At 33.2% G+C, this 15,070-nt stretch overlaps 1 protein-coding gene across 4 annotated transcripts in view; it reads left to right on the top strand.

The window, feature by feature from the left end:
• The first annotated feature begins 2,298 nt into the window (after window positions 1-2,298).
• LOC8266378 (callose synthase 10) overlaps window positions 2,299-15,070 on the top strand; it is a 31,451-nt gene continuing 18,679 nt past the window's right edge. For 3 of the 4 annotated variants that reach the window (XM_025158339.2, XM_048373075.1, XM_048373076.1), the window contains exons 1-12: window positions 2,304-2,941; window positions 4,443-4,540; window positions 4,698-4,864; window positions 5,779-5,902; window positions 6,296-6,391; window positions 6,604-6,729; window positions 7,490-7,579; window positions 9,059-9,156; window positions 9,254-9,371; window positions 10,702-10,830; window positions 14,493-14,569; window positions 14,653-14,731. In XM_025158339.2, coding sequence (XP_025014107.1) covers window positions 2,734-2,941; window positions 4,443-4,540; window positions 4,698-4,864; window positions 5,779-5,902; window positions 6,296-6,391; window positions 6,604-6,729; window positions 7,490-7,579; window positions 9,059-9,156; window positions 9,254-9,371; window positions 10,702-10,830; window positions 14,493-14,569; window positions 14,653-14,731 — 1,410 coding nt within the window. In that variant the 5' untranslated portion in view covers window positions 2,304-2,733. Of the gene's footprint in view, window positions 2,942-4,442; window positions 4,541-4,697; window positions 4,865-5,778; window positions 5,903-6,295; window positions 6,392-6,603; window positions 6,730-7,489; window positions 7,580-9,058; window positions 9,157-9,253; window positions 9,372-10,701; window positions 10,831-14,492; window positions 14,570-14,652; window positions 14,732-15,070 lie in introns of all 4 variants that reach the window. The other variant, XM_048373077.1, reaches the window with a different exon arrangement.

Genomic DNA, 15,070 nt, shown 5'->3' with positions numbered 1-15,070 from the left:
AGCTTTGTGATTTTTTGGACTGAATTTAGTTTTCTATTGGGTCTGGCCTTATGCTATTCTTATTATTCCATATATATATATAATATATGCAAAGAGAGGTGAAGTAGATAAATTTACAGACAATTTTATTAATTATTTAAATTATTTAATAATATAATTAATAATAATAATAATAATATAAATAATTTATTAAGAACAATTCTAGTTTTTGAAATTTAATTATATTAAATTTTGTAATTATTAAATTTAATTTTCGAAGTCCAAAAACAAATATATAAATTTATTTGTATATATAAATAATATTCTATCTGCAGTGCATGTTTGGATCAATTATAATTTTATTTATAACATATGTGGTGCTAAAAAAATTTAAAATTTGTAACAGTTATCAAATTTAATATTTAATTCTTAGATTTTTAATTTCATCATTATATTTTAATATTAATTTCTATTGTAGTCTTCAGTCAAATTTACTAGCAACAAAAAAAGAAAAAAAAAAGATTAAGTCAGTAATTTGATTATTAGAATATTATCATTTGAAAATATAATATTAATAAAATTTAAAAATTAAGAAAGAATTCATGATTGAAGTATGCTTTTAAATAATGAAAATTGTGTTGTGATAATCAAGCTGCCCTTCATATTGCTTTGAATCCTTTTTTTTATGAACGAACTAAGCATATTGAATTTGATTATCATTTCGATTATAAAAAGATTCAGATAGGTTTGATCTCTATAGGTTATGTGAGAACTGGAGAACAACTTTGAGATATCTTTACGAAAGCTCTTAATAGGACTCAGATAAAATATATTTGTAATAAGCTAGGTATGATCAATATCTTTTGTTCAAACTTGAGGGGGAGTGTTACAGTTGTAATGTTGATTAGGAAATAAATAATTAGAGCTTGATTATGGGGCTGCTGTGTATAAATTATAGAGCTGATTTGTAGGGATTACATTATAGTGTTTCATAGTTTATACATTGTAATTTTATATAAAAATACCTGTATATTTTGTTCATCAATACACACAAAACCTTTCTCTTATCTCTGTATACTACAACACTAATAAAATATATAGAATTTTAAAATAATTTCTACATGAGTAAGTTAAAACACCAAAATATCTATTATAATTTAATGATTTATATTTTTACTTAATTTTTTTTCAAATAAAATAAATTTATTTATAGATTTCAATTAAACATAAAACTTGTTTAGATTATTTGAACTCAGATTTTTTCAAGTTTCAAATTTGTAGAATTTGAGTAGTTAAGTTTATAAATAAATCTATTTTAAATAATAAATTTATGAAAAAGTATAATTGGATTCTTAGATTTATCAAATTTTATGACCTCGATATCTATTCCTAGCAAGAAAAAAGAGCACTGTTATCATAAATAAATCCATAACATAAAATTCTCTTATTTGATAGTTTGAAATGACTTAATTTATTACCAAATTTATGAAGTTTGTAGCATTGTATTCTTTAGGCAAAAGTATAAAAGTGGCCTTAAATTTAATAGAAAAGACTAATTAAGTTGCCATTTTTCTTTTGCTAAATTGAATCCATTAAATTTTATAAAAAAGTTTAATTAACTCCTAATACTAACAAGGTCCAAGATGCCATCAAGTGTAAGGGTTCTATTATTTTGAAAGCATGAACAATAACCGCTCTGAATATTTTAAAATCAATGGGGAAGAGAAAGCTAATTTTTCTTTTTTATTTAATTTGCATCATAGTTCCTACAGTCTTTAAACCACCTTTCAAAATTGGTCGCGCTCCATAAAGTATACATTTTGTGGTTTCATAGTAAAAATTTATTGGAGGTTCAAAGATGTAATGAAAAAGATAAAAATGTTGCTACTATTTTAAGAGATGAGAGAAATTATTACCCTTCTTTATAAATTATGGTTTATAGATACTAATTGTGTAAAAATAAAAGGGAAGTAACGATTTTATCTCTCTTACGTGACATATAGATAACTTTAAGATATTTAGAATAATTATTATTTCTGCTTCTAAAATGAACACTGTTAATATTAGCACTTAACGGTGGATCTTTTCTAACAGGGAGTTTTTTCTTTTTGTACCTTTTGCCTATTCCTTATCCTTTTTCACGAAAAGGTAAGACCCTCCAGCTGAAAGAACCAGACAAAGACAAAAATTTCGCGACCCCGTCTGTCTGAAAACAAAATGGACTTTCAAAGCATCGCCAACCCATGAAAGAGATTTCTTACGCGCAGTAAGTCTTATACGACGACGTCGCCCTTTTAAACAGAACTAATTACACGCTTACAGGCTCAATCCCTTGCACCAAGCATAACAAATCCCACACTCCAAGAAATTCAAATTAACCAATCAGCGTACATGAAATTCTATCATAACCCGACTTCCTTTTCATCAACCTTCCTTAACGAATCTCCACTCTAGCATCCATGTACCTTACCCACACAAAAATCAATTTTAAGGTCATAACCGTAACTACACCTCGCCATCTTCTCTTCTTCCCTTTTTCCCGCGATCTCCGCGTTTCTTCTACTTCCATAACTTCTTTTTCTTCTTTAAACCTTATGTTGTAACCCTCTGTTTTGCATTTTTGTGTTAATTTGCTCATAGATCTGGTTTTAGCCTAATTATCGAATTCGGACTGAGTCCAAAAGCCCTAACAGTTACTAAATCGCATGATAGTTAAGCCTAGGGTTTGGCCTCTTCTTAATTCGGTACCGGAAAATGTCTTCGGTTTACGATAACTGGGAGAGGCTGGTGAGAGCCACCTTGAACAGAGAGCAGCTTAGAACTGCTGGTCAAGGCCATGAGAGAACTCCTAGCGGCATCGCCGGTGCTGTTCCTCCATCGCTTGTGCGCAAAACCAATATTGATGCCATCTTGCAAGCTGCCGATGAAATTCAAGGAGAAGATCCCAACGTCGCTAGAATTTGTGAGTCTTATTTATCCTTTTTTTCTGGTTGCTGGTTAATTTTTTTATCATATGATGATTAACTATGCCTTAGTTGGTAAATGTTATGTTGTGATGTCAATCAAGCTCGGAAATGTAGATCTTCTTTTTCTTTTGTAAACGAACTGAGTTTAGGTTATGCAGTAACTACTTTCTTCTTGTCAAAGTTTTCTGAGCTTTTGGTTTACCATGCGATTGTTTTATTGATAATGGAGAAACCTTGGTAATCTCAAAGCTAGAAAGAAGATTGCGAAGCCTCAAGACCCTATCATTTCAATTTTCTTCCATTTCTATGCATAATGCATTAATCAACAAATTGAAACATTCTATATTGGATTTTCCGTATTTAAAATAGAATGAAGAGATTCAGTGCCTGCTTCAAATTAACATAATAGTGCTAATACAGATGATATCTAATGTATTTGGTCGGGTGGTGCTTCTGGACTGGTCACATGATTGGAAAGGGGTAATGTGAAGCAACTGTTTTGCTTCAGGTTTAAGAATGATATCGAACTGGCATGTTTTTACTCAATTGGCTTTTTGACATGTTTACTCAATTGGCATTTAGCATGTTTGAGGTGAATGAGGAAAGAAATAGATTGACTGGATTGCGTTATTAGAATCTTGCATAGAATATCAGGTGCAAGATTATTTGTGGTGTAATTTATTCATTTGTGATATTTTTGATAGTGATATATACAATGTTGTTCACATGAATGAGAAGAATTGAATAGAAACAAATGCATATTTGGAACTAGACATTAGCAACTATATTAGCGATGTACACAAGAGATTATCCTTTTTCAGAGGATGTATTTGAATGTGACTGAAATCCGCATGTGGCACATTAGTTTCTGTAGAGTAGGAGACGCCTGCAAATAGCAAGTAAATATATCTGTACATGTTATTAGAGATGTTGTTTTGCCATTCCTTGATATGATTCTCTTACTTAACTACATGCATTTTGTAATGCTAAAAAAATTGATCCGCATCAAGTAATTTGAATGTGGATATGCAGATCAAATTCAATCAGAATACACCTTCACTTAGTGTTACATTTTAAGGTTTGGATAATACAAATTATATTAATATGAGAATGATTGATCCTTCTTCTGGTAATTCATTGCACATGCAAACTCAAATTTATAATGATAATCAGCTTTCAGTTCTGACTTAATTGTGTGGATACGTGCTATTCGTAGAACATCTATTTTTGAGATAAAAATGAGATGAGTTTGGTTATCTTACCTGAGTTTAATTTTTAGTTCTATTTTGAGTCTCTTTAATTTAATATTTTACAGACTTTTATGTCATGACAATTTTTTTTCCAGCAGAAAGTTGCATCACTGCTGACTAACTTTCTACGAAGGCCAATTTGTGCTTGTGGATATGCACATTTCTTTGATTAAAGATTCTAATGCTTCGTTTTCTTATTTGACGTCTGGTAAAATATTTTACGATATCTCTACTGTTTCAAATTCAGTATGTGAGCAGGCATATTCCATGGCACAAAATTTGGACCCAAATAGCGATGGTCGTGGTGTTCTCCAATTCAAGACTGGTTTGATGTCTGTAATTAAGGTATACCCAAGTTTCAACTTTTTAGTACTGCATGCAGTTTAGTAATTTTATAGTTATTGCTGTTTAAGCACAGTAATATGAGACTGTTAATCAGCTATTCACATTTTAAGCTTAGCTTCATTCATTTCAATGTCTTATTTTGAGTTGATTGCTACAGCAAAAACTTGCCAAAAGAGATGGTGCTCAAATAGATCGCAGTCGTGATGTTGAACACCTGTGGGAATTTTACCAACGTTATAAGAGACGGCATAGAGTGGATGACATTCAAAGAGAGGAGCAAAAGTGGAGGGAATCTGGAACTTTTACTACTGCTAATCTCGGAGAGTATGACCAAATTTTCCTTGCCATTACTCTTCATATTCATTTGACAGGTTTACTCATGCAAGCCATATTTTCCATTTGAAATCTCCTTCTGCCTGTGGCAGACTTATTACATTTTGGAACTAATGACTGCATACTGTTCTGGTTAACCATGTAATGTGCACCACATTTATGAATCTAATGGAAGTTCATTGACCTTACAGTATTTGCCACACTAATGCATTTTCAGAGAGAGTCTCTAAGACACTTGTTTTGAGCTTGTTATACCTATTATTTTTGCACTATTGTCAAGATTGGGTTGTGGTGTCTCTTCATTCATAATTTATTAACTCTGCAAGGAGAGTTTTTGCTTTGTTAGTTGGATGTTTACTTCTGTTTTTTCCTAAATGTCAATGTTGTCTATTACTCAGTGCCATGAATATTTTTGATCTCATGTGTCTTTTAGTGTCTTTTTTTTTGTTTGCCAATACTAAATGAGTCAGGAATTGCTTTTCTTTTTCTTTTTCCAATTGAGGTTTGCGTAACATGATTAAACATGTGTACGAGACAGAGTAAAATATGGGTGCTGCTGAATTTATCAGTATACTTTTATATAACCATTTGATACCTGAAATATTGTAACATTATAATAACCAATAAGAACCTAAGAACTAAGCAGTACCAATATAAGTGGGCTTATAATTCTGGAGCTTTTTGTGGGTTCTTTGAGGGGCACTGCTTCATTTTGTTTGTCTGTCTCCCGTCTGTACTGGTTTTCTGAATTATTTCGGAGAATTCTGTTGTTTCATGCTGTACATTCCTTTCTTTCCTTATTTCTCAATATAATTTCTTTCTTATTGAAAACATGTAAAATTATGAGGTTGCATGATTGCATCACTTGTCAGAATAAGCAAATCTTTGTCCTTTTTTTTTAAAAGGTTGGAAATAAGATCTCTAGAGATGAAAAAGGTATTTGCTACTTTGAGGGCCTTAGTTGAGGTCATGGAGGCACTTAGCAAAGATGCAGATCCTCATGGTGTTGGAAGATATATTATGGAGGAGGTAGTTATCTCTACCTGACTTAGATGTGAGATATTGAGCTGTGAAATACATTTCACATCTTTGCATGTATCATATGGAAGACTCAGTTTATTTTCTATCTATTTTGTACATCTGTTGCTAATGGTTTAGGAATTATACGTTTTAGAGTAAGATCATGCTATTTGAAAGACTAAATTGTTATCTTTGTCCTTTGATCATATTGTACTGTATCCATACGGTCTAGGGCTATTCTAATTCTTAAATGCTTACACTTCAGTTCTGTCTCTTGCTAAAGAAAAGCAAAAATAAAGAAAATAACTCTTGTTTATGGAAAAAATTTTAGGCTTGGAGTGTTTCTATTGACTCTCAGGTTCTGGGTGCTGATTGATTTAACTTTTGTCTTGTGTTTTCCAGCTGCGAAGAATTAAAAAAGTTGGCGAACTCATACCTTACAACATTGTCCCTCTGGATGCACCATCATTAACCAATGCTATTGGTGTTTTCCCTGAAGTAGGTCCTCGAATATTGTAACCTTTGTTGCTGATATCAGCGATGCTATTATATTTCTTCAGCTGATACTTACCTCTAATTGACATTCTTTTTTCTTGAATGATTGATAATTTTTAAAAGAATCTTGGTTTTGCATATTTAGAGATGGATCAAGTCCACATGTCAATTTTCAAAGAAAAATCTCATGTTACTCTGGATGGTGATTTGTCTAGGTTAGAGGTGCAATATCTGCCATTACATATGCCGAACATTTTCCTAGACTTCCTGCTGGTTTTGAGATTTCTGGAGAACGGGAGGCAGACATGTTTGATCTTCTGGAATATGCATTTGGCTTTCAGGTTCGCATAGATGTTTTATGTTTGTATCTTAATCTACTGCCAGATGAGTTTTGAATTTGATATTTACTGTAGTAGAAAACTGTGCATGTAGAGTTTCATTTTCCATGTTAGCTGGACTGGTCTCATTTTTATGTTCTGTGTTTTGTGTTGTCCACTTTCTTTCTTTGCCGATTCCACTCTGCCCCTCACACGAATAATTCTGTCTGCTGACTGAAATGTGATAAAAGGCTTTGCTGCCTATCAGCACTCAATTTGCAAAAACTATTTTGCTGTTAGAGCATTACAAGAAGAGTGCTCTTCTTTGGCAGGGTCCTAACCTAGGCTGTTTGAGACTTGGCTTTGACCTTACATTTTAAATCACATGCAACGTAGGTATATCATGCATTTTTTGACGTAGTTCTGTATGAACAGTATGCTAATTCTTACATATGTAGATGGGTTCTGAATTCTGATAATACTTTGCTGAATGGAAGGTATCAGAAGAAGAAAATTGCTGTTAGTTCTGTGTATCAGCTTCACTAAGTGCTGCCTAGAAATTTAAAGTTATATTTGCAGCAATTGGTTGAATATTGTTATAACTTTTGGCACACTTAATGAAGTAAAGCACCTTAATCTTTGACTGTATGTGTAAATATGTAATTTGCTTATATTACCACTCTATCAACGGTACTCCTTATTTTCTTTTTCTTGGATTGTTGATTTCCTGATCAATGACTTTTTCTTTGTTCATTTATTTTATTTTATTTTATTATTTTTGCAGAAAGACAACATAAGGAATCAACGTGAAAATGTTGTTCTCACCATTGCAAATGCACAGTCGCGACTAGGCATACCTGTCCAGGCTGATCCAGTGAGTGCTTTGAATGGTTGGACTCATCTATGTAATTGTTGCAGATTTTTCAATGAAAAAAATTCTAATTTACCTAAGGTTATCATATTTAGACAGAATCATTGTGATTGTTTTGCCCTCTCAGCTCAATACTGAATTTAACTTATCTCGGCTGACCATTAGTTACACACTAGTTGTATCTGCTTTTTCAGCACTATTTACGACTAAGCTGTTGATCATCTTCATGGTATTATTTAAAATTTATTCGTTCTTCTAGTCCTGTCATATGGTCTACCCTTCTCTCTTACTCGAGCTTATTTAAGCACTCATATTTCAGTATCAGTGCAGCCATCCAATAGACAAAGCTAGATCATCTCATCTAACAATGATGTAATATCTAAGAGTTTAGTAATTAGGGCTAGCATGTAGGTCAGCGAATGCATTTTTTGGCACTGTTAGTGGTGAATTTGGGATTTATAGTAGGAAGGTTAAATTTGAAATTTGTCTAATCAGTTGTAAAGCTTAGCAGAATTCCCAAGAGAGCCTAATTGTTTCAAGGTCTTTGAGAATTGTTTTTGTCACTGGTGTTGCTGGTCCTTCATTAAGAAATAAGCTGCATTCAATTTTAGCATAATTACTTATCTTGGACTGGAGTTGGAAATGAATGGGGAATCTCTCTACCTCCTCTCAAGCATGCTTCTCAAATATAGACTTTCTGATCATAAGCATGTAGGCTGTTCTGCTTAGAACATATAAGGGATTTGGAAGAGCATGTCCGAGGATCAAAGTAATTTTTATTAGTATTTTGCAATGCATTACTGCTTTTATTATTGCTGTTGCTGTTTCTTTTGCTAGTTATTTCATTATTGTTGTTATTCTTCTTATATGTATTGTTTTCACTGTTTTTGTTTTCATTATTTTCTTATTGTTACTCGGTTTCCTCCTTTTTCCAAGGGCTTGATGATTTCAATAGCTGACTTCTAATCATATCAGGTTTTACATTATTAAATGTTGTTTGACTTTTTATGTTTCACTTAAAGGACTTTATACCTTATGGTCTCCGTTTAGTTTAGTATCTACTTTCTCCTCTCTTTGATAAGTTATCCTCTTTCTTTTAAATAGTGCGTGTGCTTGAGTTCCTAGATAGTGATTTCCAGGTTAAGGTACTTTATATCCTTCTGCCAATGGTTTGCACTTTTATCTATTTGTATATGCTTCTTTTGGTTAGTGCCTTTTAGGTTCCCTTTTTCATGGAGCTGTAATTGAGCCACTTAACAACAAGAAGTTTGGACTAATTGATTTTTGGTGGATGTGATTTCATAATTTTCTTTTTAATGGCTATATCTTACTTTTGATGTCATAAATTTATTACATGACCTGAATTTTGTTGGAGGTGTAATGTAGTTCCTATCTAGGAGTAAGGAATGGTTGATGTGATTTTCTGTAAGTTGAGTTTTTTAGTGATTTCTTCTGTTCAGTTCCCCTTTTTTCTGTATGCAGAAAATCGACGAGAAAGCGATCAATGAGGTTTTCTTCAAGGTGCTGGATAACTACATCAAATGGTGCAGATACTTACGTATACGCCTTGTATGGAATAGGTCGCTTCACCAGCCTACCATCTTCCTGAAAACACAGAGTTGCTTGTATTCTCTACTTTTTCATTATTGCCACTCACTGATTTTTATGTTATCTCAGCATTGAAGCAATTAATAGGGATAGGAAGCTTTTTCTGGTTTCATTATACTTTCTTATATGGGGTGAAGCTGCAAATGTTCGATTTCTCCCTGAATGCATTTGCTATATATTTCACCATGTAAGTTTAGTACTTATTTGTTTCTTTAAGTTGCATTTGTTGTTGGATTTGCTTCCTTGCTTCAGTTAACCTTTAAAGGTTGGCTGACCCTACTAGTTGTAATTGTTTCCTTTCTGCTCATGTTTGACTGGTATATATTCTTCTCAGTGCCAAGGAGCTATATGTTACTGCGTATTTAATAAATCAGTTGTTAGCACTTGAGATTTTAAATTTTGACTGTTGAATCAGTTAGCAGAAATATATTCGAACTATTGCTATTGAAAACAATGATGCTATCGTACATGCTTAAAAATTATCTGTTGTAAAATAAATTTTATTAAGCACAGTTAATATATCTTATTAAGCACATTTATGAAAATTCTGTTAATTTGTTTCCCATACTCAATCAGGTATCATAATAACATTTACAATAAACTTGTTTTTTCTTATACATGCTTCAACTGATAATGATATTTTACAAGTAAATATGTGTCAAGATCATCATTGTTTTTTTCATATGTTTTACAGTTAGTTACTTTCCATATTCTGTGATGGCTTAATCAATATAACTGTATATTATCAAAGAAAATATTAATATTTTGAGTAACTCACCATAAAGTTCTTGTACATGTTTCAGCATGCAGTATCTCTCCTTTGTCAGTATTCTACTGTTGCAATTAAAATGGCATATGTTCCTTTCTACCATTAGAAATATTATACTAAAAGCATGCCATATAAATAAAATGCACAGTTATAATGATGGTTTTTTCAATTGAAAAGAAAAAACATCAACTCCTTAACTTCATAATGTACTTGGTATTTGAAAAATGAAAACATGTTATTTCATAATTTGTCAAAGAAATTTTTTTATTTTATTTTCCCTAGAATTATTATTATTATTGTTAGTCATAGTCATTAATGATCACAAAATTATTTCATGGCGAGAGCATAATGCTGCTTGCAAAAGTAAAAAGATTATTGGTTTTGAAGAGGGTACTTGGTATAGTTTTTATTGATATATCTCTGAACCAAGTTATAAATTTGCTAATTGTGATCTTATTTGCAAATTAAACTCGCCTTCTTCAGTATCTTTGGGATTATTGCAAGAATTTATGTAACATTATATGCATGTAATTTAAAATGACTATTGTAATTATAAATACAGATGCATATTCTTATCCAATGGATGTTTAAATATTTGTATATATTCTTTGTTATCTGCTACATGTTTTTAGTCACATAACATATTAACTCGTATTCTTATCCAATGAATGTTTTAAATATTCGTATATATTCTTTGTTATCTGCTACATGTTTTTAGTCACTTAACATATTAACTCATGATTTTCAGATGGCAAAAGAGTTGGATGCAATATTGGACCATGGAGAAGCCAATCATGCTGCCAGTTGCTTAACTGATAGTGGTTCTGCATCCTTCCTTGAGCGAATTATTTGCCCTATATATGAAACAATGGCAGGAGTAAGTGGAACCTTTTTTCATATTCTGTTTGTGGAACTCAATGCTTGTCATATATAAGCACAATCCAAAAATTAGATGTTTGCTAAGCATGTCTATTTAGAGTGCCTATAATAGCTGGAAATAGGGGCTCTCTAAATTTTGGTTTCAATTGTAGTATGAGGCGCTTTATCAAGTTTCTCGAAATGTAATATTCTAGAAGATGAATATGAGTGGCATCTTTCTCCCATGACAATTTATAGCATCAGTGACTGCCAACCTATTAAATGAAAAAGATATGACTTCACCTCAAATGCGCTCTATGCAACAGTGAAACCAATGTCTTTCTTTTTTAACTTTTCTTCCATATAGACTTGAAACCTTATATTTTTCATACTTATGATTATATTAGCATCAGGATGGTTTTTGCTAAGTTAGCAGCGTCAGCTACTCTTTTCCAAGAAAGGAACGATTAAAATTTTGGACTAATAGGTATGACTGAGATGCTGAATCGGGATCTGATAATTAGAGAATTGCATATATTGGTATGCTGATAAGTTTACATATATTTTGGTCTTACTTCTCTGAGTGATGTGATTGAACATCATAAAATGAATGGGCTCGGATTCCTTTCAGGTTCTTGAGTTGATTAATACCTGCATCTCAAATTGGCAGTTTGACATCTCTTTGTGGATGATGCTATCAGCTTTTATACTGTGTCCTTTTGAGCTTTGAGGCTTCTTGAGAGTTGAAGAAGCAAGATATTTCTGATTGGCACAGTTAAGGGGGTAGGCAAACTATCAGGTTCTTCAGTCCCTAGCATGGGTTTTCTTCTTTTAATTAGGGTTCACTTCTGGTGCTTTCTTTAAGGCAGGAGTAGATGCAGTTATAGCCATCTAAAATCAAGTATAAAAGGGTGGAAGAATCATATATGTTGAAGGGGATAAACTTTCCTCACGCCAATCAGTCTATTGCATCAAGGGCGGAGGGCTAAATTGGTCTGCTTACACTTTGCCATAGTTTATAAGAAAGTTAGGGAAACAAATTTGAGTACTTTACTTTAGTTGAATGCCAATATGTACCCCTTTCTAATTGGTTGCTTGTTGATTGGTGACAAATGGGCTTGGGTAGAACTCATTCCCAAAAGCTTAGCTCAAAGGAAGAGGGTGCCCAATCCACATATATACAACATAGCAGCCCAATAACTAGGCGATATGGGATAAATACAATTTCTAACAATTGGAAACTTTGGTGCTGATAGTGAAGGAGTGCTTCAAGTGCTGGTGTTTCTAACGTGGATAAAATAGCCTCTGAAAGTGGATGGCAAGGTGAAATATAGTATTGCATGGGGAGGTCGTTCTTTATTAGAAAATGTGTATTGGGCTGTGGAAGGGTGTTAGGATGGGTTGTGATTGCCTAAGCAGTAATTCTTTTAATTTTTTTTAATATGTTTTTTGTGGTGATGGGCTGTGGTTATGCTTCTTGTGGAATGTGGGGGCTGAAAACCTCATACATGGCAGCCCAATGGATGACTCTTAAGGTAGCTACTTAAGCCGGTTCTGTGCGGTACGATGGTTGCCTATTAGTCTGCAAGGTCTAGTAGAGATAATCCGGATTTGAAGTCCCTAGGTTTACTTTTCTTTATCGCCTTTGTGATCAAAACATAGATTGATGTGGAGTCATTGATTGGGTATTCTAATAATAACTGCTACTATGTTTCAGACTATAAGGTGATTAAAAGTTTTTGGTGGGCGATTTTGAATTGGGGGGCATTCTGATAGCTGCCTTGGAAAGTAAAATACTTTCCTTGGTATGGCATCTCAAAAGAAATGGCAGATTGACTCATAGCTTTCTGGTTATTGCTTTTATGAATTAGTAAGATGAGCTGTGCTAATAAAGGGGCAAGGTGCAATGGGGTCCTGCCTAGGCGCAAGGCGCAAGTCGCAGGCGCAAGTCGCAGGCGCAGGCCTGACACACACAAGGTGTACAAATAAATAGGGATAAAAAAAAATAAAAAAAGTATTAGTACCCAGACCACATAGGGATGACAAAGAACATGCATAAAATTGAACAATAAAGGTTTCTAAATCCAAAACACATAAAGTTCCTAATCTTAGTAATACTATAGCAAAATTTCTTAAAACACTTGTCCAAGTGCAATTAGTCCTCATCGACATTAATATTGTCTTCATCATTATCATCATCATCATTATTAAATTCAAGTTGATCGCTTCAAATTTCTTCATCTTTCTCATAGTCTCCATCTTCTTCAAACTTAATTTCTTCTTTATCTTTAAATACTAAAGGAGGGTTAGCTGTCGTATGAAAAGACGCATTTGTCTTTTCCATTTGCTTAGGCTAACACTTGAGAAGGAAGAGGATATCACATTTTTGCCTCCTATACGATATCTCTCGTGTTCAATTCCACTAGCTCTAGCAACAGCTTCCCATATTAAATTATCATCATCAATAAGAATTCATCATTATTGTAGATTTTCCATCCATTGTACTCATCAACCATTGATTACTATCATCTTTATGTTTCAAAGAAATGGGATCAGTGAAGTCTCGCGCATCATATTGACACTTCAATGTCCGATTGTATTTCACAAATACCAAATCATTTAAGAGATCAGTGCTATTTCTTTAGCAGTTGGAAATGGGTTTCTTTCTCGACCCTTGAGGAGTTGAAACTTGGAAGAGATCGGCTTGTCTTGAGCAGTTTGTAGACATAGGATTCTTTGATTTGAACAGCTGGCCTAAGTCTTTTTCTTTTTTTTTTTTTTTTTTTTTTTATCATCTTCTCTTGTCTCTTTTCTTCTAATCTTTTTTTTAATTGAAAGGATTTGGTGTGGTAGGGCCTATTATAAGCTCTTTTTAAAACTAAAATAAACGGTCCACTACTTTATTTTAAAGGAAAATTGAATAAAAGATGTACATTGAAATTGTTACAAAGGTACGCTTTGACAACGCTTGGACTAGAAGTCAAGGCACACCAAGGTGCGTGCCTTGTTAAATTTGCTGCCTTTGGCTATCTAAGGCTCAAGGACATGCACCTGGTGCACCTTGAGCCTCAGGCATGCTTTGACAACGCTTGGACTAGAAGTCAAAGGCACACCATGGTGTGTGCCTTGGTAAAATCGCCACCGGCTATCTAAGGTTCAAGGACATGAGCCCGGTGCACCTTTCATAATGGAAATCACAAAGGATTGATCCCTTACTTCACCTTAATTTGTATGTGTTGATTGTTTCCAGAACTGATTTTTAGGATTATAGAGAGTTAATTAGTTGACAAAAGACTTGATGATGGCATGGAAGACTGTACTTTCATGTTGAGAACTTGTGTTGTGGCTTATGCCTGGAAAGATGTGGTCTTTGAAGCAGTTGTGCCACTTTGGATGGGATTAAATTTTAATGCGTTGGTTTAAAATTTTAGGGTTCATTACTCCCTTTCCTATCTTTTGAGGTTTTGGACTTACTGATTCGTGACTCCAGTTTTCTTTAGCGTTTTAACAGCAAAAATAATTAATAGATTCTTTCTATGCCTGAGTTATGCATGTGTGTGGATGCCTTTTAACTTGATTTTTAAAAAACCATCCAAGTGACCAGTTCAGTGATTTATTTTCTTGCTCATTGTGTTCAGTTTTTCTAGGTAAATCAATTTAGTGTTTTTGATATGCATGCAGGAAGTAGCAAGGAACAATAACGGGAAAGCTTCACATTCTGCATGGAGGAATTATGATGACTTCAATGAATATTTTTGGTGTGTGTTTTAGGTGGTTTCATTTTGCAGTTCAGTTCAGGATGTGGTTTGATATTCCTTCTTACTTGCAATATCTAATTTAGGTCCCCTGCTTGCTTTGAGTTGAGCTGGCCAATGAAGCAGGATTCATCATTTTTGTTTAAGCCTAGGAAGCGGAAAAGGGTGCGTTCCTATGAACCATTTTTCTATTATAATTTGTTGATTTATATATTTTATCTTTATATATGAAATTAGTGTAGAGAGATGTTATTCTCAGGCTTTTGGGCTTGGAATATTTAAAATGAGGGTAATAATTTAGAATTTAGTGTTTTAAAAGCAGGTTGTGTTGTTTGATGTGCCAAACTGTTGGTAACAAAATTAAAATTAATTGTAGTATTTGGTGGCAGCATTAGCTTTCCCATTGGAAGTAGGTGTGCTAAATAGTTTTGGTGCATGCAGTCCAAGGGAGATTGCATTTACCAAAGCTTATATTTAAGTTATGGCCAATTCCATATCTTCTCT

This window comes from Ricinus communis, chromosome 4 (genome assembly GCF_019578655.1).
Source record: "Ricinus communis isolate WT05 ecotype wild-type chromosome 4, ASM1957865v1, whole genome shotgun sequence".
NCBI lineage: Eukaryota > Viridiplantae > Streptophyta > Magnoliopsida > Malpighiales > Euphorbiaceae > Ricinus > Ricinus communis.
Note: the sequence above shows the minus strand (reverse complement) of the source record. Positions and strands in the feature narration are given on the sequence as shown.